Here is a 24606-nt window from a genome sequence, read left to right on the forward strand (position 1 = left end):
AAAATTTTCTGTATTAAAAATGGATTCCATTTATTAGAATTGTGATTTTACAGAATGAAATAAGTAATGGTAGAATCAGCACAATAAACTGATTATCAAATTCCCCATTCTTTAATGCATTAGAATTTTTTGCTAAGGATATAAATTAATACATACACAAATACATCTTTTTAAATATGTGTGAATATATATTAATATATATTTTTTCAATAGATTGTTATTAGTAGGATGAGGAAAACCCTTAAGTTTCCCAGAAATACAAATTTAATTATTTATTCTTTTAATTAGTTTCTAGATAAAAAAAATTCCAAAAGTGATTTGTTCTGACACTTATTTAAAAAATAATTTTTTTAACCTTTACCTTCCACAATAAGAGTTAAGTGACTTGCCCTGGGTCACACAGCTAGGAATTATTTAAGACCAGATTTGTGTTTAGAACTTCCTGTCAATCTATACTGACCCACCAAGCTACCCCTATGCTCTTAAAAGAGACAAAATTATTTTCAAAAGCTGAATTAAGCTGTTTCCATGCCTGGAACATTTCTTCTCTCAACTTACATAAAAGGCTAACTGGTCTCTATCAAATTTCAGTTCACAAGCTGAATTCTTTAAGAAGCTGTTCCTGGTTTCCCTTGTTTTTTTTTTCTTCCCCACTATACTTTTTCTTGATGTCTCCAGTGCTAGTATAATTCTTGACAGAGTAAAAAGTATTTTACACATGTAAATAACTTGTGGATTAGTGATTTTTTTCCCCTAAACTACTTGAGAAGGGCAGAGGCTATTTAATTTTTGTCTTTGTATAGAATAATGCCTGAAAAATAAAAGGTACTTAACAAATGCTTTCTATCTGAAAGAATGAATGAATGATTGCTATATCCTGAGTTATCTGAACTCTCCTAAGAATTCTACCCTTGAAACTAATCAGTAAATTGTGCTACATGAATGTAATGAAATATTATAGGGCAATATTATGGAAACAATGAATATGATGAATACAGAAAAGAATGAAACTAATGCAGAGTGAAGTAAGCAGAACAGGAAAACAAGATATACTTTTACTACAATACTACAAATAGAAGAATAAAACAAAGTTGAAATTGAATGCTATGAAATTATAATAACAAAGCTTGGCCTTTAAAAAAGAAACGAGAATGTATCTTCCTTTCTTTGCAGAATACGGGGACCAGGTTTGGAAACATATATTATACCAGATTTGGTTGATGTATTACTTAATTTTGCTGAACTGTTTTTTCTTTCTCTTTTTTTGTTTTAGCTCTCCAGGAGAGGAAGGAAGATGGGAAATATAGGTGAAGAAAAAAAAGATACCAATATCATTTAAAAATTAATAAAGTTAATAATGATAGTTTAAATAAAATAAATATTTTTTAAAAGATTCTTTCCCCTTATCCAAAAGACTGGGTTTTTTTCCCCCATATAACATCTAGGACGCTAGGACCTCCATTTCAGTTTTTCAGGTAGGGTTAATAGAGGTAAAAGACAGACTATTTGAGACTGAAAAAGAAAATAAATTGATGTGAAATCTAAATAATAATCTTACAGACTAGACTAGAAATGTTCAATAGAAGTCTTTAAGGAAAGATTTTTTTGTGGGGCTAAATAGAAGAGAATATTGGTAGTGCAAAGAGGGAGAACAGCTTTGTATTACTTATAATATGAAATTTGAGGACTCATCAATTCTATTTCTTTAAGCAAATTGCTTCCCATTTTGAGCCTCTCTTTCCATAGCTCCTCCAACAAGTTGTTTGTCTTTTTTATTTTTTTCACTTTTGCTCATCTGAACCTCAAACCAAGTTGAGAAAATTGTAACTTGGGAGTTTATTTCTTATTCAGTGTCTCAAAAGGGAGTGTGAGGTAGGATTTGAACGTGGGGCCTCTGATTGCAATTTCCATTGACCAGAGTCATCATGTAAATAGTAAATGACAAAGATGGAATTCAAACTCAATAGCCTTTGATTCTAGACTTTGTCCTTTTTCTATTATCTACTATGTTCTGTTTACTGAGCTGAGGTGACTGAAGGAACCACTGGGAAAAAAAATGATTCAGACAAGCGGTATATAGTGTGGGTACTATCAGATGAATTTAATGTATAATTTTTAAAAGTATTACGTAATAGAAATTCAGTTTCAAACAAAACATTTTTTCTGTTCTTTGTAACTTAAAATATTCGTGTTTGTTGTTTTTCAAGTTCATAATAAAAGAAAAGGTATTTGACTAGAAAGCCTATGACAGTAATGGCAAACCTTTTAGAGACCAAGTGCCCAAATTACTGCATGTGAGCCTGAGGGAAGAAGTGCTCCCATTGGGCTGCTGGGCAGAGGGGCAGGTCATATGAGAAATGTCCTCGGACACATGTGGAGAGGAGGAAGGGAGCAGCCCCCTCTGGCACCCATGCCATAGGTTCACCAACACGGGCCTAAAAGTTCCCTTCTAGCTCCATATATAACAATCATAACAATAATATCTAACATTTGTATGGAATTTTTATAGTTTTCAAAGCATTTATATATATATATATATATACACACACACACACACACACACACTAACTTGATGCTTACTGCAAAGTAGGTGCTATTCTTATCATCTTCACTTTATAAATGAGGAAATTTTGGCTAAGATAGGTTAATCAACTCACCTAGGAACACAATGCTAGTAAGTGTCTAAGGCAGGATTCAAACTAAGGTCTTCCAAACTATAAGTTTCTCAGTGTCCTCATTGTAGAATGAAGAAGTTGGACTATATGGCTGCTGAGGTCAGGCACGTCTATCTTCACATCTGTGATCCTTTGATACTAAAAGTAGGTATATGCTTAATAGCCACCTGGCCAGCTGTACACCTTGATAAAAACATTGAATTTATCCTATAATATAATTATATATGAACCTCAAAAAAAAGTCTTCTACTTGTAGAAAAATATTAATAGCAGTTCTTTTTGTGGTAGCTAAGAATTGGAAATTATGGGGATGTCCATCAATTAGGGAATGGCTAAATAAATTATGGTACGTGTTGGTGATGGAATATTATTGTGCAATAAGATACAATAAGCAGGATGATTTCAGAAAAAGTTGCAAATATCTACAGAAAAACACAGAGTGAAATAAGGAGAGCCGGGAGAATACTGTACACAGTTAACAGCAATACTGTGAGATGATCAACTGTAAAAGATTTAGCTACACTCAGCAATACAATGATCCAGGACAATTCTGAAGGATTTATGAAAAAGAATTCTATCCACCTCTAGAGACAGAACTGCTGGAATAGGAATGCAGATCAAAGCATACTGTTTTTTTCCATTGGTTTATTTATCATTTTATTTTGGGGGTTTGGTTTTATAGGAGTATCTCTTATAACAATGACTAATATGGAAGTATATTTTGCATAATTCTACATTTACAAACCAGATCAAGTTGCTTACCATCTCTGAGAGGGGGGAAGAAAGAGGAGGAGAAAGACAATTTGGCTCGTATAATTGTGGAAAACATATGCTGAAAATTGTTTTTATGTGTCACCAGGAAAACAAACTATCTTTGAATAAAGAGAAACAACACAAAACAAGAATTGAAGTAACCAAGAACCCTGGCCTAAGGACATCAAGTATTTGAAAATAAATGCAACAGGAAATCATATAAAGCTTTGAAAGTCAGAAGTGAAAGACCACCATTATCTAAAACTGTCAGATTCCCCTGAATTCATATTTCATCCCTTCCCTCTAAACCCCCTTTCTCCTCCATACCTAAAAACCCATTAAGGCCAGACTTATAGAAGGAGCTAACAGAAAGGTAAGAAATGGGGTGGGAAGAGGGAAGAGAAAATTAAAAAGGGAAATTAAATCCTAAACAAAGCAAAGGGTACAAAGGGTATCAAGAGAGTAAATAAAGAAACTGTTTTCCACAAGGAGTACCAGAAGGTTAAAGTTAAACAGTTAACAGTCAATAAGTATTTATTAAAGAAATGACTATGCCTGGAATTATTCTAAGTGCTGGAGATACACAGAAAGGCAAAAAGATTTTGCCCTCAAGGAGTTAAGTCTAATGAGGAAAAAATACATTTAAAAAAAAAGGTAGTACTCTCTCTCTCTCTCTCTCTCTCTCTCTCTCTCTCTCTCTATATATATATATATATATATATATATATATATGTATATATGTATATGTATATACACACAGAGTAGAAAGAGTAGAAAGAAGGTAAATGCAGGGGGGATGCAGGGGGGGGGAAGGGGGGAAGTAACCTCAATTAGGAGAACTAGTTGAAAGGTCACTGATAGAAAGTAATCTTTGAATTTAGTCCTGAAAGAATGCAGGCATTCTTAGAAGTGAAGAATGAGAGAATGACAAAGAACAACTGACAGCCAAAGGCACAGAGACTGTCATGTTTTAAGGAACTATAAGTAGTATATATATATATATATATATATATATATATATATATATATATATATATATATATATATATATATAACTATAAGGTCAGTGTGGCTTAAGTGTGGAGCGAGTTGGGGGTGTAAGGTGTACTTGCAAGTTAGGTTTAAGAAGACTGGAAAGGTAGGAAGGGGCCATATTATAAAAGGATTTGAATATCATACAAATTTTATATTCAATCCAGGAGGTAATAAGAAATCATTGGAGTTTGAGCAGAGGAGATGATATATACTATAGGAAAAAAAATCACTTTGGCAGCTGAGTAGAAATTTAATGCTATTTTATGCTAGAAAAACTATTTTAGAGAACTTCTGAAATAATCTCAATCCGAGTGATGAGGGCCCAAGTAAGTATGGTAGCTATGTCAGTGCACAGGAGATGTACTTAAGAATATAATAATAGAAACAAGAAAAAATTGCAAGAAAAAAATGAATTGTTTTGGACATGTTTGTGGGGCCTATGAGACAAGTATCTAAAGTGAAAGGGGATGTAGGATTGGAGATCAGGAGAGGCACTAAAGCTGTATATATACTAATATGGATATCATCTGCCTAGAGATGATAATTGAACTCATAGGACCAGATAAAGTCAACTGAAATAGTATAGAGGAAAAAGAAAAAAAGGGCTAAGGCAGAAGTAAAAGATGCAGAGGGGAGGTTAACCAGGTAGGAAGGGAACCAAGGAGAGAGCAATAACATAAAACATAATAACTGCTACTATGAAGAATGAGTTAGCAAATCAGAGAAAAGTAGGATTGCCTTGCTGTAATGAGGGTCCAATCAGCATGGATTCCTGCCTTTCTCTAGGTCCATTTAGCGGGTAGAAGGTGAAAAGGATGAACAAAGTCACAGATATCCTGAAGTGTTGGCTATGGGAAGAAAAAGTTTAAACTATTCAGTAGAGTAGCTGGGTCATCTGTAGAGAAAAAATAGTTGAATGGAGACGAGGGCTTGAGTGAAAAAAGTATTGAGTATGACATGGAATTGGAGATGAACTGAAGGACTGACATGAAACAGTCAAAGCCAAAGTGTGATCAGAGAGCATTTACCTATCTATACAGGACCAAATTAATATGCTTACATGTTTTCAATAGTTCAAAGAAAAAGATGACAGTTGAAATCTAATCTATTTAGTATTCAATGTCCTTTCAATCATTCAATATCGTGACCCAATCTGAACATCTCTCTTCATGCTCCTCAACATGAAACCTTAGGTCTTAACTTCTGTTCCTAGTATAGACATCTTTTTTCTCATGGTACTCCATCTACTCTTTTTCTTAACTAATCTAAATCCCAAATTATTCCTTTGAGTTTTCCCCAAAAACACCTTTCTTGAATATTTAGTGCAATAAGATTGGATTGCTCTAAAAAGTCTCTCTTTCCTGGCCCTCAGATTGGAAGGAGCACTCTCTGTCTCCGGATAGAAGTACCTCCATTCCTGGATCTTTCCCAACTATGTGCTCTACATGGATTCCGGTGATCGTGTCATCGAAAAAAAGGATTGAAGGGGAGTGGTTTGAACTGAAGGCCAGTCTTTAGGGGTATCAGCCAAAGAGACAGATCCAGCCAGCTCTAAAGATCAGAACTTTTACTTCTGCTTATTATCTACTGCTAAAGACTTGGAACTTAATAAAACTAGCACAGATTAACTTAGACAGGAATAAAAGAAACCCTCCACCAGCCTGTGAGACCTAGCCTCAACTCAAAACCTAAGAGAGACTCAAACCCAAGCTAGGGAAATCCTGATTCCCTCTTCCCTGATACCTCCCCAATCCAAACTTATTATTAAAATTCATCTTTATTTAAATAAACCGCAGTCAGATAAGAGGATTATTTCAGGGGGACACAGAGGGAGCGGGACCTAAGGACAGCCATTCAACCACAAGGGGTCCTTATTGGACCCCTGCTGGGCAAACTTGGTCCAAGGGGACATTTGATCCTCAGCAGGGTGCATGCTTACCTGATGCTCTGGGATATCTTAAATATCAATCAATAGAGAAGACATCCCCTCACACCCACCATAGGTTGCCCATTTCTCGGGAACCCCATTTTTGCCTCTCGGCAGGGGGTAATCCTCTCCTTTTACCTCACCAGCAGCCATATTCCCTCTATCCCTTCAACCCCTCCATTCCCTGTTACAAAACCTACCTTATGTATCCTCTACAATCCTCACAATCCCTTTAAAAATTACACAGGTCCCCTCTGAAGGCTGCTGCAAAAAGAACCTGAAGCTTGGAATAGTGCTCCCTTTATCACACTTACTGAGCCCAACTTGAGCAATTTTTTATGTTAAAAGAAAAGAAAAAAGCTGGAAAATGAGCAAACAATAAAAGAAACTCAAAAGAGAAAGTTATTTTGGTGATAGGGAAGACTAAAATACAAACTTGGAAGAAGACAACCAAGATAATACTCCTGTATCCAAAGCCTTCAAGAAAAATATGAATTGGTCTCAAGCCCAAAAAGAATTAATGGAGCAGAAAAGGGATTTTAAAAATCAAATAAGAGATGTAGAAGAAAAAGTGAGAAAAGAAATGAGAGGGATACAGGAAAATCATTAAAAAAGAATCAACAATTTGGTAAAGGTAGCACAAAAAAATTCTGAAGAAGTGTTAACAAAACGAGGTAGGTCAACTGGTGAAAGAGGCAAAAAATTTGTCTAAAGAGAACTCCTTAAAAAGCAGAACTGGCAAGGGGCAGGCCATTGGGGTTAAGTGACTTATATAGGGTCACATAGCTAGGAAGTGCCTGAGGTCAAATTAGAATGTAGCTCCTCTCAACTCCAAGTCTTACACTCTAGTCATGGTGCTGTCTGGCTGCGATGAAGTTGAGTTTGAAAAACCCAAGAATGTCCTTATTCCTATCCCTATAAACAGAATATTGTGGGATTTATATCAATGTTCTAGCTTGCCATTTTTTTTTAATCTTGATTTTGTAGGCGAATATATTATTTGACCTTCCCAACTTTGTGTTATTAATAGTCTATTTCCTTTTAACATGTACTGTTGACTTCTTTTTAAAAAATTTTTAGAAGGTGCCTAAGTATTAAAAACTTAACGTTTTCCCAGCCCACAAAGTAAATAGAGGGAATAGAGATGTTGCAGCATAAATTAATTAAGATGCTAATTCTCAAATGTGAAAGCTATCTTTACCAATGAAACACCTAATAGATTTGGATGTTAATTGAATGCTGACCTACTATGGAAAGCAATGTCATTTACTGGATAGACATAATTCTGACAATTAGACTGGATAGACATATCTGACAATGTTAGCTCATCTCTAGTTTAATCATGAAGCAATTTTATAACCTTAAGAAAACTAGCTAATGTTCCTATTCTTGTAAATGAGAATTATAAGACTGTGAATCAAAGCAGCACAGTATTATATTTGAAAATGTGATCTACTTTTAAAAGAAAGCAAATGCTGGTTAATAGAATAAAGAAATTTCAGTTAAGGTTATAATTGCTTACTAGCTTTTTCAAGGTTATTTGTTCTAAACTTTCCAAGTTTTTCCCCCCTTATTTGAATAGTAATACGATTTTAGAAATCTTAAAGTCAAAACTATTGCAGGTCTTCTATCTCATGGGAGCATATCAAATATTTCAGGACTAAGACCAGTTACTTATGAATAAATATTACTATTACTGATTTCTAAATTGAAATTTTAAATTTATGAGTTTAGGGGTTAATGACTTGTGATTTTCTTGTATTTGAGATAACACTGATTTTCAAAAGCATTTTATCCCTTTACTCACAGGAAAAATGGCTTTTTATTAGTCCTTTCATATTAAATGTAAAATGGAATTCCCGGGAACCATCAAGACCACGCTGTTTGACACAGTCCATGTGGAAACCAGGGACTGCAGGGCTCCCAATATGGAATAATAGCAATTATAACTGCAATATTAGATTTGAACCAAAACCTGATTGTAGCATCATTCCAATAAATGCATTATTAGCATTAAAAAAAAAGCAAAATTGACCAAATGGAAAAAGGGGTACAAAAAAATTTCTTCAGTATGAAGTAAATATATAAAAACCTTTCTTCTGGGCTAATTTAGGAAATAGAGACTACACCAATATTTTTGCATGCCTCCCACAATGATAGTAAAAGGATAAGTATTAGGCAAAGCATTTACAAGAACAAAATATTTTTATATAACATTTCCTTGAAAAAAAATTACTAAGAAAAAAGGATGAGAAGGAAATGAGACAAGTCTCTGAACTTACTGGGAATCTCCAGACTGGGATGTATAGCAGCTATGTTTTTGACTGTAGGTGGGGAATGTCTCCCATCCACCAAATCAGATTCGGCATCCTGAGCTTCCCCATGAATCACAGCAATTCCTAATCTGAGTCTTTCAGCAAAGGATTGAGCCCTAAAAGCAAATATTGAGAATAAATTTAATGCCATTCAACACTAAAATAGTATCAGCTTAGAAAAAGTTTATTTTCATTTATAGGAAAATGAAATAGCATTTATATAGTGTTTTAAATTTTGCAAAGAATTTAACAAATATCTTATTTGATATTTACAACAATCATAGGAGGTACGTTATTATAATTACAATCCCCATATTATAGATTAGCTTTTACTATTATTATCACCATTTCATAGATGAGAAAATGGAAGAAGTCAGAAGGGCCAAGTCTGAGGTCAGACAACTACTATCTTTTCTCCCCATAGAAAAATCAAAATTTTAAATTATTTTAAAAAATAGTAGGGAGGCGGAGTCAAAATGGTGGCAGAGAGGCAGCAAAAGATCGGACATCTGAAAACCCTTCCTCACTGATTACAAACTAAATACTCCTAAGGTACTGAAAAATCATTACTTAACAAAAGAACAGAGCCAAGGAACCCTCCTGCTGGACTCAACTTAAAAGGTACACTCCCCAAAAGCCTGAATTCAAGAACACTCCAGTTTAAGGGTAAGGAAGAAGGACCCCTCCCCCACCTAGAGCACTGAGCCTCCAGTAGTAGCTGGAACCACTGGGTGGGAAAGGGTGGTGCTCTGGAGGGAGTACCTTGCGGGCAAAGCTCCACCAAGCTCAGACTTCAAACACAGAAGGTGGGTAAGTATTTGGAGAAGAAGCACAGAGCCTGTAGGCTAGTTGCAGCAGTGGAGACACTCCATATTGCTCCCCCTCCTTCCCCAAGTGTTGGCCTTGGGGCACACCCAGCTCTGCAACTCAGCTGAGCTTAATCTCATCAATACCTTTAGAGGGCCTGGAAGCTCAAGATCCAACACCCCTCCCCCACAGACTGCTGACAATGCTCCAAGGATGAAGGCTGACAGAAAAGCCCAAACCCACAAAAAAATGAGGAACAAAAAACCCAGGCAACTACAGGAAGTAAAGAAGGGGTAAATATGAGCAAACAACAGGAAAAGAAAAAAGATATTATAATTGACAGCTTATATCCAGGCAATGAACAAAGAACAAATAGAACAAAAGGAACAGCAAGCAAAAAAACAGAAACTCCAGCGATGAACACAGGCTTTGGAAGAACTCAAAATACAATTCGAAACACAATTAAGAGAGGCTGAAGACAACTGGGAAAAGAACTTAAAAAGTAAGATAAGTCATCTGGAAACAGAAAACAGTGTCTTGAAAGCCAAAATTAATCAGCTTGAAAATAAGGCAAAGGAGATGAAAGATCAGAAGGAGAAGGATGACCAAAAAGCCAGGGTTGAAATTCAGTCTTTAAAAACCAAAATACAACAATTAGAAGCAAGCAACTTCACAAGGCAGCAGGAAACTATAAAACAAAATCAAAAGAATGAAAAAATCGAGGAAAATATAAAACATCTCATTCACAAAACAGAAGATATAGAAAATCAGTCCAGGAGAGACAAATTAAGAATCATTGGTCTACCAGAAGACCATGACAAAAGAAAAAGCCTGGACATCATCCTACAGGAAATCATCCGAGAAAACTGCCCCAACATTCTGGAACGAGAGGGAAAAGTGGAGATTGAAAGAATTCATGTATCACCTACTGTACTTAATCCCCAATTGACAAAACCCAGGAATGTTATAGCCAAATTCAAGAACTATCAGACCAAAGAAAAAAATATTACAAGCTGCTAAAGAAGTCATTCAGATACCATGGAACTACAGTGGGGATAACACAGGATCTGGCTGCATCTACACTGAAGGAATAAAAGGAGTGGAATATGATATTCGGGAAAGCAAGGGAACTAGGTGTATAACCAAGAATCAACTACCCAGCAAAACTAACTATATTCTTACAGAGCAAAGTATGGTCATTTAACAAAATAGAAGAATTCCAAGCATTTGTAAAGAAAAGACCAGACCTGAACAGAAAATTTGATGCCCAAACATAAAAATCAAGAGAATCATCAAAAGGTAATTAAGAAAGAGGGAAAAAAGAAAAACAAAACAAAAAAAACCCCTTTTTTTATTAAGAGACCCAATAAGTTAAAATGATATGTATCCCTATAAGAAAAGAGTCATTGGTAACTCTTAAAACTGTTCTTATCACCTGCGTAGCTAGAAGAATTATACTTAGAGGGAACAGTGACAAACTGTATAGGATGAAATGCCAAGACTTCAATATGTATATAGATATATGTATGCATAAATACATATATATCTGTGTGTATATATATATATATACATATATATACACACACACACACACACACACACACACTACTAGAGCTAAAAAAAGAGGTTAATACTAAAAGAAATGGGAAAAGAAACAGAATGGTGTAAATTTATATGTCACAAAGAAGCACATGGCAGGAGGGGGGAAATATCAATAACAGAAAGGGTAAAGAGGTTGGGGATAGGAAATACTCAATTCTTACGTGCATTGAAATTGACTCAAAGAGGGAAGAACAATCAAATACATTATGACAGAGAATTGATGTGCGCCCTAAAGGGAAGCAGAAGGTTAACAAATGGACAGGTGGGGAGGGAAGCAGAAAAAGGGAGGGAGAGGGTGGAGGGGTAGTTAAAAAGACTGTAAGAAAATAAGGGGGGGAATAAGAAGGGGCGGGTAGAAAGGGAAGTAAAATAAGGGTGAGAATTAAAAACAAAACATTGGTGTAGAAGGAAATAGTGAAAGAAGAAAAGGCAGGACCAGGAGTAGAAATCAAAATGCTGGGAAACACACAGCTAATAATCATAATTCTGAATGTGAATGGAATGAACTCACCCATAAAACGCAAGTGAATAACAGATTGGATTAGAAAACAAAACCCTACCATATACTATCTACAAGAAACACACATGAGGAAGGTAGCTATACATAGGGTAAAAGTAACAAGATAGAGCCAAATCTATTGGGCATCAACTGATAAAAAGAAGGCAGCAGTCGCAATCATGATACCTGACAAAGCCAAAGTAAAAATAGATCTAGTTAAAAGAGATAAGGAAGGAAATTGCATCCTAATAAAAGGCAGTATAGACAATGAGGAAATATCAGTCCTCAACATGTATGCACCAAATGGCATAGCATCCAAATTTCTAAAGGAGAAACTAGTAGAGCTCAAGGATGAAATAGATTTAAAAAAAAAACATACTAGTGGGAGACCTGAACCAAATCAAAAAATAAATAAGAAAGAGGTAAGAGGAGTGAAGGAAATCTTGGAAAAATTAGAGTCAGTAGATTTGAAGAGAAAAATAAATAGGGACAAAAAGGAATATACCTTCTTTTCAGCAGCACATGGTACATTCACAAAGATTGACCATGTACTAGGGCATAAAAACATTGCAAACAAGTGCAAAAGAGCAGAAATAATAAATGCAGCCTTCTCAGATCACAATGCAATGAAAATAATAAATAGTAAGGGTACGTGGAGAGGCAAATCAACAATTAATTGGAAATTAAACAAAATCGGTTAAAGAACACATCATAGAAACAACTAATAATTTCATTGAAGAAAATGACAATGAGACATTCTTTTAAAACCTATGGGATGCAGCCAAAGCAGTACTCAGGGGGAAATTTATATCCTTGACTTCATATATTAACAAATTAGGAAGTTCAGAGGTCAATGAATTGGGCAACCAAATCAAAAAACTAGAAAGTGAACAAATTAAAAATCCTCAGATGAAAACTAATTTAGAGATCCTAAAAAACAAAGGAGAAATTAATAAAATTGAAAGTCAAAGAGCTATTGATTTAATAAATAAGACTAGAAGATGGTACTTTGAAAAAACAAATAAAATAGACAAAGTACTAGTCAATCTAATTAAAAAGGAAAGAAGAAAACCAAATTGACAGCATCCAAGATGAAAAGGAAGACCTCACCTCTAATGAAGAAATTAAAGCAATCATTAAAAATTATTATGCCCAATTATATGGCAATAAATATGGCAATCTAGGTAATTTGGATGAATATTTACAAAAATATAAATTTCCTAGATTAACAGAAGAAGAAACAGACTACCTAAACAACCCCATATCAGAAAAAGAAATTGAATAAGATATCAAATAACTCCCTAAGAAAAAATCCCAAATAAAGTCAGGACATTAATGCATTGCTAGTGGAGTTGTGAATGGATCCAACCATTCTAGAAGGCAATTTGGAACTATGCCCAAAGGGCGCTAAAAGATTGTCGGCCTTTGATCCAGCCATAGCACTGCTCGGTTTGTACCCCAAAGAGATAATAAGGAAAAAGACTTGTATAAGAATATTCATAGCTGCGTTCTTTGTGGTGGCAAAAAATTGGAAAAATGCGGGGATGCCCTTTGATTGGGGAATGGCTGAACAAATTGTGGTATCTGTTGGTTATGGGATACTATTGGGCTCAAAGGAATAATAAACTGGAGGAATTCCTTTGGAACTGGAATGACTAAATAAAATTAAAAAAAATAATGTTCTAGATTGACTAAATAACTTTAAATGAAAAAAAAATTTTAATGCAAAAAAAATCTAAAAATAAACAAATAAATAAATGAATAAAATAATAGGAAAGAAAGATATAAAGGATGAGATTAATTATCAGATGGTATGAGTAAAAAAAAAATCACATTTTTATTTTATCACGCACCTTTGTCAGCTTAAAAGAATGTCTACTTTCTAAAAACTGTCAAGTTGTTTTTTGGGGGAATGACCAATTGTTAGATTTAATAGGTTTTTTAATTCCAACTCATTTGTATTTTTTATCATTCTTAAAAAAATATTGAGTTCTACTGAGAAGGAAAGCAGTATGATAACAATTATACATGCAAAATTATGGAAAACATATTTCCTTATTAATCATGTAGCAAAAGTAGAAAAACTGAAAAAGCTTTTAAAAAAATTATACATCAAATTGCCCTTATTATAACTGAGCAGTACATTGGGCAAGTGAAAATATGTGCAGTGTACAACACCCATGGAGCTTTTACCTCTGCAGTAGAGTTAATGACTTCTCATAACTCTTTAAGTCATACTTGTTATTCATAATTTTACAATTTTAATATGTGTGTGTGACATCTCTCCACTGCCTTTGTTAAAATCATTTCTCACATTGTTTTGTTGGCTCTCTAGCCTATATTTTGTATCACTTTTGTGTAGAGCTTGCCATCCCTCTGTATCCATCACATTCCCCAATGATCCAGTAACATTCTGTAACTGCTAATTGTGGTACATTTATATACCAAATTTTGTTTAGCTGTCCTATAATGGACAACTACTTTTATCTCCAAATCTTTGCTATCACAAAAAGCACTCCTTTAAATATTTTGGTATATATATATATATATATGTATATATATGTATTCTCTATCAATGACTTCTTTGGATTATAACCTTAGCAAACTCAGGGCAGCTAGGTGGAGCAGTGCATAGACTACTGCACCTGGAATCAAGAAGAATGAAGTTCAAATTTGGCTTCAGACACTTACTAGCAGTATGACTGGAGGCAGTTAACTTGGTTTGCTTTTGTTTCCTCATCTATAAAATAAGCTAGAAAAAGAAATGGTCCAGACAAGATGGCTGAGTGGAAGGAAATCTTACAATTGAACTCTCCCAAAATTACTCCTCAAAGCTCCAAAATAAATAAATAATAGATACCGTGCCTAACAATCCAAGAAAAAACAATCAGAAACATTTTTTCATAACCAGACTGGCATTGGGAAATATATTTATGGAATATGGAAAGAAATTTATGGATACTAGAGTTGGGGGACTATCCAAACCCTTCTACTCCAAAAACTTAATGGGAACCTGCCCTCAGTGTGGACCAAGGAAAGAAGAGATCCCAGATCTAGCAAAGAAGGACCTGATCTTATTCAAGGACCAAAAACATATGCCAACTGACATCTCTGTTATTCATTATCCAGTGCTGGGACACAGATTCTATCCACTGCATCTACGATAGGGAAAGAAGTCTCCAGGTCATGAAAAAGTCAAAAGCTCTAAGATGTGCACTGAATAAAGACGCAAACAGGAGCTGTGTGGCCCCGACTAGGAAGTGTGGTTTCAGATCCAGTCTAAAGTCAATAGTGAAATAACCAGAATAAAAAAAAACACCAACTGAAATTTTTATTAATGTTACATAATGACTTTGAAGCAAGTGTTCTATAAATTTAACTACCCTACTTTATATTTGGAGGTCATCAATAATGTAAAAAAATGAAGGGAGTTTTCATTTTATATGATGATACTAAAATATCTCCCTCATTTTATAAGTAAGGAAACCATAAACTAGGTTACATTAAATTATTTGCCCAAAATCTCATTGGCAGTCCAAAGCAAAGTCTGAATTTGAACTTCGGTCCACTGATTCCCAATCAAGTACTCTTTTCATTATATGATGCTGTTCAGGATCTTACTGAGAGATCATACTATATAAACCTTATAGTATGAGTTACTTCTATTAGTTATACCTGAAGCTCTTATGAGTTATAAGAAGAACTATTACAAAAGGGAAGGCTACAGAAAGAAGATGCCCTAATTATTCTCAACTATTGTAATCTGAAATAATTTTGTGGACACACACATTCACACAGAGATTCTGATATGTTCTTGCTATCTGAAACTCCCTTTTGGCACTCAGTAATTGAACATGGTTAGGATCAAAGATTAAAATTTAACTTATTTAATTGCCCTCCTTCATAAATGCTAGTATATGTACAAAATTCCAGGGCAAAAGAAGCATTTAACTATAGGAAAATTAAAAGCACTTTAATTAAAAGGAATAAAAATATTAACATTATTTTCTCTATCCACATTGGTGACTTCACTTTTTTTGTTCTTTTCTACAACTAAAATCAGCAATTCCACTACTAAATTAAAATATAAAGCTTAAATATCCTACTAAAAATTGTATACTATTGGTCAAATAGGAAACACACATATTACAAGATCCTTTAATTATCACTAGAAAAACATCTGGCCTCCATATAAATGCATGTACTTCAGCTTCTCATTTTTTGTCACTTTCTTTTTTCAAAAATTTATTTAATTAATTTAGAATATATTCCCATGGCTACATGATTTATATTATTTTCCTCCTCTCCTTCCTCTCTGCTCCCACAGTCAACAAGCAATTTCACTAGGTTTTACATGTATCATTGTTCAAAACCTATTTCCAGATTATTAATATTTGCAATAGAATGATCATTTAGAATCTACATCCTGTAAGGGTAAAAAAAGGGTTAATTATATAAAAGGTTGGACTGGATTATATTTAAAATAGAGTCACCAGGAATATAATTTATTCCAAAGAGATTTATTTACAATTTATGTACAAAATATAGAAAGAGTGAAGTAAGAAAATCAGAGAGAGGACAGGGTAAGATATGTAGCCTAAGCACTAAGTAATTTACTATGACCCCTGGCTCAACCTGGACAGGGGAGTTTAGTCCTTAACAGGAGATGCCTCCTCCCTTGTAGCTGAAGAACTGAGGATGACTCTCTCAAGAGGATAGGTCTCTACTGAGGTTAGTCTCTTCAGAAAAATCCACAAAGGAATCAGCTTTTTTCACTCACTACGTGTCAGTCCAAAGGAAGAGATTTATGAACAGTCTCACCAGGAACAGGGTCTCAGGTCCAGTCAGCAAATTCTTCTCGAGTCTCAACTCCAAAAGATGAAGAACTCCCTCTCATAGGAAGTTCAACTCCAAGTAAAAATTGCACTCAGGAAGTTGTAACTCCCTTTTAAAGCCACTTTCTTTTGTGTCACTTCCTGTGCCTTCCCCTAATTTTACGTCTACCAATCACAGTTGAAGTTTTGCTTTAACACTGCCCAGGAGAAGTCAGTTTCATTCTGATTCATCACCCAATACTACATACATGAGTCACAGACGTCATCCACTCAAGTGTGAATGGGGTGTTTACACCTTTGGTGATTAAGTCTAAAAATAGGCAGATCTCCCCACTCAACTTTAAGTAGGGTGTTTACACTTTGGGTGATTAAATCTAAAAATGGGCAGGGGAGTTAAATTTAATCTTCACAATCCTGATCATGTCCCCATCAAACCATGTGATAAAACAAATGTTTTTCTTCTGCATTTTTACTCTCACAGTTCTTTCTCTGGATGTGGATACAATCTTTCTCATCAGTCCCTCAGAATTGTCCTGGATCATTGCATTGCTGCTACTAGAGAAGTCCATTACAATCGATTGTGCCATAGTGTGTCAGTCTCTATGTACAACATTCTCCTGGTTCTGCTCCTGGCCGTTCCAGTCCCCATGGAATTCCTCCATTTTATTATTACTTTTGGCACAATAGTATTCCATCACCAACATATACCACAATGTGTTCAGCCATTCCCCAATTGAAGGGCATCCCCTCGTTTTCCAATTTTTTACCACCACAAAGAGTGCAGCTATGAATATTTTTGTAGAAGTATTTTTCCTTATTATCTCTTTGGGTCACAAACCCAGCAATGGTATGGCTGGATCAAAGGGTAGTCATTCTTTAAAAACCCTTTGGGCATAGTTCCAAATTGTTCTCCAGAATTGCTGGACAAATTCACGATGGTTTCTTTCAGTAATGGCCATGCCAAGCCCAACAGTCATGAAGATCTGAGTTCAAATTCACTCAAGACACTTACTAGTAATGTGACTTTAGAAAAACTCACTCAATCCAGTTACCTCAATTTCCTCAATCATAAAATGAGGATAACAGCACCTATTTCACAAGGATGTTGTGAGAATCAAATGAGATAATATTTATAAAGCATATGGCATAGTGCCTGGCACATGGTAGGTGCTCTATAAAAGCTTAATCACTTCTACTTGTGCTAGTCTCACTCCAAACACCTGACCTTGGCCAAATGAAACTGAATCAAGCTGGCTTTATCAGCCTTGATTAATACTGGATTCCATGTCATATGCAAGTGTTTCATTTTCACTGTTTTTAATTCTATAGTTTTAAGAATGAAATGTTTCTAAAAAAAAACAACAACAAAAAACACTAAAAAGTTGTAGCTTTTTTTTTTTTGTAAACCCTCACCTTCTGTCTTGGAGCCAATACTGTGTATTGGCTCCAAGGCAGAAGAATGGTCAGGGCTAGGCAATGGGGGTCAAGTGACTCAGGGTCACACAACTAGGACGTGTTTGAGGCCAGATTTGAACCTGGGACCTCCCATCTCTGGACCTGGCTCTCAATCCACTGAGCTACCCAGCTGCCCTGTAACTTTTTTTTTTTTTAAACACTTACCTTCCGTCTTGGAGTCAATATTGTGTATTGGCTCCAAGGCAGAAGAGTGGTAAGGGTAGGCAATGGGGGTCAAGTGACTTGCCCAGGGTCACACAGCTGGGAAGTGTCTGAGGCCAGATTTGAACCTAGAACCTCCCGTCTCTAGGACTGGCTCTCAATCCACTGAGCTACCCAGCTGCCCCCCCTGTAACTTTTTAAAGAGCATTTTTCAATGACTGTTTGAGATACTATAGCCATTACTAATGTGGGCAACTCAAATATGTCAAGGATTACTGAAGTCCACAACGAATAGGAATAATTGCTGAAACATAAAAGAAAGGACAATCTGAAACAAAAGACACTTCCAAGAACTGAAAAACGACTGCTGCTTACGAGTCTAATCAATCACTGGAAAACAAGCAAAGACACTGTAGCTCAAAGGATCATTAATGGTTCCTCTAGAGCAGTGTTGGTGAATATTTTCAAGTTTGCATGCCCAAACGGCAACTTCAAGCTGGATATAAGCCTCCCACATTACCCCAGAGAACAGAGGGAGGAAGCGCAGAGCAGTTCCCCCTCTCGTGTGCTGGCACAGCATGCGTGCCAACTTCACCAATGCTGGTACAGAGTATGACAGGCCTTTTGAGGTTTGAAGAAGAGTAAGAGATTATTTTTTTAAAAAGGCGTATGGGGGCTGGGGGTGAGGAGTTATTGTAACTCAGAGGATAGAGAGCCAGACCTAGAGAGGGATTGGAATCTGATCTCAGATACTTCCTAGCTGTGGGACTCTGGGAAAGTCAGCGCCCCCGTTGCCTAGCCCTTACCATTCTTCTGCCTAAGAACTATTACTTTATATCGATTGTATGACAGAAGATATATATTAAGAGTTCATAAAAATAAAAATAGCAAGGAACGACCTTGCTCTCTGTTATGAAGGGAAAAAATAATGAAACTTTTGTCATGAACAAGGCAACACAAAGATCAGAGTATAGAACCTTAAGAAAGGGTCGTGTTTATTGATGAAACTCACTTTTCCCAAAATAATTGTCAGAAGTCCAAGTGAGCCTATTAGCTCTTAGTGTCTTCATCAGACCACAAAATACTTTCATTTCCTCTATGTAGCCCCCCCAGAATTTGGGGGACAGTTTTTCCCTTCAATTAGTCCTGCAAGTCTGATATCTATTGAGGGAATGATTAATAATGATAAAAAATATTGATATACTAAGAGGCAGAATTTCTCAAAAATAACAAAAATTCCCAAATAGCGCTGGAACAAAATGCCATGACTATGCACTCACTATACCACACTTACTGAAAGTTTAATAAATTTATCTAAGACAAGGAGATACACATGTTTCAATGGTCTGGAAACTACTTTTGAGTTCAACATTATTAAAAACCTATAGGAAAATCCTAGAAATCAACTGTTTCAAGGTATGCTAAATATCCAATGTGATAAGAGCCATTTTATGATGGATTAAAAAAAATATGCCCAAATCCTGTTGATGATGCTAATTCAAGTAAAATAAGTAACATCAGCAAAAGGAAGTTCTACTGTACATTGAAAGTTTTTTTTTAATTCTAAGTCAACAAGTTTAATTATTTTACTTCATCCCAAGTAATTTGCATGGCACCATATGAGCACTATTAATTCCTTCCTTAAGAGAAATGAGAAGATCCTACCTACCTCTTGGCTGAAGCTGGTGATTTGGCTACAATCACTGCATTCCTGTAATCTGGGATCTGTGGCAAATAACAAATGTCATTGTTTACTGCCATGTCAATTATTTATTTGTTCAAGCTAATATCTCAGCAATCAATAAAAAATTAATAAAGGATGCTATCTAATTATTTAAAGCTTCACCAAGTATCCTTAAGAATGTAAATATTTAAAATGCATTTTCTCTTTTGAAAATAAAAGAAAATTTTCACCTAAAAAAAGACCTGCATCAAAAAACAACTTTTTGAATAGCATATTTAAGTTAAAAAGTAATAAGACAATTAATAGATGGAATTATTTTTTAAAATATCACTCTATGTCAATATAGAATACTTTAAAAACCAGATATAATAATTTCCCACTCAAGTCAAAAATCACACATCTTATGAACTTAGTTTATTTCTAGTAACTTTTTGGCATTTAAAGACAGCATGAAAAGGTGGGTTCATTATAAGTCAGTCATTTGCCATGAGAGAAAACTGATCATTCTGATAATTAACAATTATCTTACATTCCTACAATCAAAAAAAAATCTCACAGATGAAAGGTACTTTTCTATATCATCTAGAAATTGGGAAGCAAAAAGTCAGGAGACTAAGAATTAAGATCAGAAAGAAACAGAAGACTCATTTGTAAATCTACTTATAATCCCCCTTCCATGTTATTCCCCAAAGAAGCAAAATAGTCCACCCCACTGGTAACTAGGAAAGACTACACAAATGCAGGAGAACTGTGAAAGGTGGGAAAGCAGAGGTGTGGAGGATGGTAAAATAAGAGAAGAAACATTCTACCCCATACCCTTCCATACTCAATTTAAGTTCTCTCTGTATGCTATCTAATACTTAGAATTCCCTAACTCCTGTTCTGGTCACAGCTGAAGAGACACAAATCTTTCACTTCACTATCAAAAAACGTTGCATGAAGCACTAAACTAGTAAAAAGGAATTAGATTCTTATTTAATAAGATATAAGCATTCATCTAGTTAAAGCAAAATTCCTATGCTTTTTAAGCAGGTGCCAAAACTCCAGGTTCTAGTCTTATAGCACAAATTCTCAACACTCATCTAACTCCATATACAAACCCTCATAACTGCCCTAATAGAATATGAAAAAAAATTTAATCTGAACACATATGTATATGAATAATAATTTAATTACTTTTAATATTTCCCTAGGCATGTATAGACAAAGAAAATATATTAAATGGTAGCTTATGGGGCACCTATAGAGATAAATTAATTAGTATATAGCAGTGATGGTGAACCTTTCAGAGATGGAATGCTGGGCCCCGCCCACACCCCAGACCAAGTGCTGTGCCTGTGCCCCTCCCCCATAGGGTTAGGGCTGCTGGATGGAGGGGTGAATGAAGTAAGGAATGTCTTTAGCAAGTGTAAGAGGGGAAGGGTCACAGCCTGAGCACTCCCTTCTAGTGCTGCCTGTAAGTTGCCCACCTTCCCCCCTGCCCCCATTGGGCTGCTGGGCAGAGGGGTGGGAGATGTGAAAAAAAATGGCATCATCAGAAACAGTGAAGAGGGGGAGGGGAGCAGCTCTGCAGAGTCCCTCTGCCTTTCTGGTAATAAACTGGGGGGGGGGGGGGATGAAGGATGTCGGGGTTCGGGGATGGGGGGAGGGAGGGTGGCGGAGTGCCCACAGAGAGCGCTCTGCGTGCCATCTTTGGCACCCATGGCATAGGTTTGTCATCACTGGCATAGTCTTTATGACAGGTAACAATTTATATTCATATTGATTAAAGTGCTTTCTTCATAGTAGTTACATAACTTAAGAGACCTCCAATAGAGCTATTAATGGAATGGCTAGTTTTAAAAGCTAAACATACACATATACCTTTAATATATATCAAGCAATTTATTTAATATGATCCCTTAAATATGCTGCATAAAATAAACACTGAAGGTCTTCATAATCACGATGATGAGTAGAGAGCTTAAAATGAAGTTGCAGAAATATTTTATAAATCATACCTTTACTTTGGGAATTAATCAAGATTCACCAATGGCAAATAACTGCAATGGATGGCTAATTAATGTATAGATAACCAGTGTGAAGATACATCTAGTATGTGTGTATATATGGATATATATAGAGAGAGTATATATAGTAAAAAGATATATATATACATATACTATGTGCAAATATATAAAATTAAAAACTGTGTTAATATCCATATAAATATCTATTATATACACATACACAGTTTTCCATAATCCCTGTAGGACACCGAGAACCATGAAGATTGTCTTTTGGTTAGAGAAACACAAAATGGCCAGTAAAAATCCATTTTGCAGTTTGTCATTTGAACTTTTTGTTAAACTAGTTAAATTGAGACTGGGCTGGTTCTGTTTCATGAAAAAAAAAATTTTAAACTTTGGATTATAAAAACATATTTTAAAAAAATCAAAACATTTTAAAGAATGCCAAATGAGAAAAAGAGCTATATAAAATAACAGAAGGAAAAGAACTAAAAGTACAGTATAATCTGATTATAATTATTTTTAATTATTATATCTCTTCTATATGGATGTATAACATAATTATGAACAAATAATATTTATACATGAATGCATAATCATAATAAAAATTGAAGGAGACTATATTAAGCAATGATATTACATTGCTAAGCTGATAGTGCTGACATTTAAGAACATTACTCTAAATGGTTTTCAGTTTTAATTTTAAAAGGTTCTTCTACAAAATTGTCATTAAAAATAAAAGCACATTAGGGAATGCTTAATTTGTTTTTAAAAAATTTCTTCATAAAAACATTTCTAAAACCACTTCAGTAGAATCTAGTCATATAAAATCAACATTCTCATAAAATACCATTTATTATAATAAATCTGGCAAGACAACACATTATAAGCCAATTTCAAATTATTTTATTTTCTTTAAAAAATAAAGTTCTACAACTAAGATTTTTCACCGATTAAAACTCCTTTGTTACTATTCAAAATGATATTTTAAAGTTTTAGTGTACTTTATGATTAGTTTATGAAAAGGCCAAATATGATTTCACCAAATAAATTTATATAAGCCAGACCTTGTTAAATTATAGCCTAACTCTACTACATAAATGGAAAGCTACACCAAGACGTCATTAACCCTGTATTGTTGAAAAGAAAGTGTTCCACTTAAGAATCAGTTACCTTGAAGGAAAAGTATCCTTTTACATGTTGAACTATGCTAAAAACTAGCAACTTTTAATGAAATTCTTACTAAAATGCATTATACAATTTCCTACCTTAAAGAACATATGCCAAATGTAATATCATCTTTTTGATGACTCAGGGTCATCCTGAACTGGATACTCTAATTCCTATGTTAAGTAGCTGCAGACTCCTCCCCTTTGAATCCATTGTCCTTAATCTGTATGTCAGCTTCTGAAGAGCTCCAAATCCTCTCCTTTCTATTCTACTAAAACCAAGAAAAAAGTGAATGAAAAAGTAGGGCACTATTCTCTAATTGGGCTTTCTGACATCTATAATCCCTGATTAAGCCTTTATATTTAATGTCCAGTCTCACTGAAATATTTTGGGGCCATCTTAAGGAAGAGGATGTAATTACTATGGTACAGAAAATGCCAGAACAAATTGCTTATTTTGAAAAATTAAATATTTCCATTAAAAAAAAAATCAACCAAGGTTTTACTCTATTCTCACAAGATATGTAGTCCCTATAAAAGGGGAATTTATAGTCTCAGGCAAATACTATAGAAGGCTAACTTCTAGAAAAAAATTTAAATAATACTTTTTTATCTTTTCCAGATTACATATCAGTAAATATATAAATATTTGCTTGTTGACATTTTGCAATCTATGCTTTCTCTCTTCCACCCTTCCTCCTCCCCAAGAAGGCAGGCAATATCATATAGAATATATCTATATTATCATACAATACATATTTCTGTGTTCATGTTGTGAAAGAATACACACATTGCCTACACTAGAGTAAAGTTTAAGGAGGAATTAAAGTAAAGAATATGTTTCAATATGCATTTGGAAATTGTTCCTTCTTCAGTACTAGAAATTCTTTTTTGATCTTTGCCTTGTTTGTAATAGATGTTATTCACAGCTGATCATCATATATTAATATCACTGTGGACAACTGTTCTCCTTGTTCTGCTCATATCACTGTGAATTACTTAATATAGTATTTCCAGGTGTTTTGTCATCATCTTGTCTGTCATTTCTATAACATATAATATTCCATTTTAAGCATATACACAACTTGTTCAGCTATTTCCCAACTGATGGATTTCCGTTCAGTTTTCAGTTCTTTGCCACCTCAAAAAGAGCTGCTATAAATATTTTTGTACAGGTAGATTCTTTCCCCCTCTCCTTAATCTCTTTAATCTTCTTAGTAGTAGTATTTCTGAGTCAGAGTATATACAGTTTTATGGTCCTTTGGCTATGGCTCCAGATTGCTTCCTAGAATTATTGTATTCATTTGAAGTTCTACCAGTCATGGGTTAGTATCTCAATGTTCCCATGTCTCCACTAATATTTATAATTTTTCTTTTTTGTTATGTTAGCCACTCTAATGGGTGTAAGGTGGTACATTAGTTATTTTAATTTGTATTTCTAAATATGGAGCATTTTTCCATATGACTAAATATAGTTTTAATTTCTTCATCAAAGAATTGCTTATACATTTTGTTTGATCATCTATAATTTGGGAAATGCTTTGTAATCTTTGAGAATGAAGTCCCTGTTAGAGAGACCTGCTATAAAGATTTCCCCCCCAATTTCTTATAAGATAAGACTTTTAAACCTGAATATGGATGTTATTCCCACTTTGTGCCAATTCTGATGAGAGTACTGG

General features: G+C 34.7%; 1 protein-coding gene across 8 annotated transcripts in view; it reads right to left on the reverse strand.

The window, feature by feature from the left end:
* The window catches only part of PRPSAP2 (phosphoribosyl pyrophosphate synthetase associated protein 2), a 90740-nt gene that overhangs the window by 18608 nt on the left and 47526 nt on the right, over positions 1 to 24606 (reverse strand). For all 8 annotated transcript variants that reach the window (XM_007497951.3, XM_007497952.3, XM_007497954.3 and 5 more), the window contains 2 exons: positions 19735 to 19790; positions 8673 to 8821 (listed from right to left, as the gene is read on the reverse strand). In XM_007497951.3, the coding sequence (XP_007498013.1) occupies positions 8673 to 8821; positions 19735 to 19790 (205 nt within the window). The remainder of the gene's footprint in view (positions 1 to 8672; positions 8822 to 19734; positions 19791 to 24606) is intronic.

The sequence above is a fragment of the Monodelphis domestica genome, chromosome 7 (genome assembly GCF_027887165.1).
Source record: "Monodelphis domestica isolate mMonDom1 chromosome 7, mMonDom1.pri, whole genome shotgun sequence".
NCBI lineage: Eukaryota > Metazoa > Chordata > Mammalia > Didelphimorphia > Didelphidae > Monodelphis > Monodelphis domestica.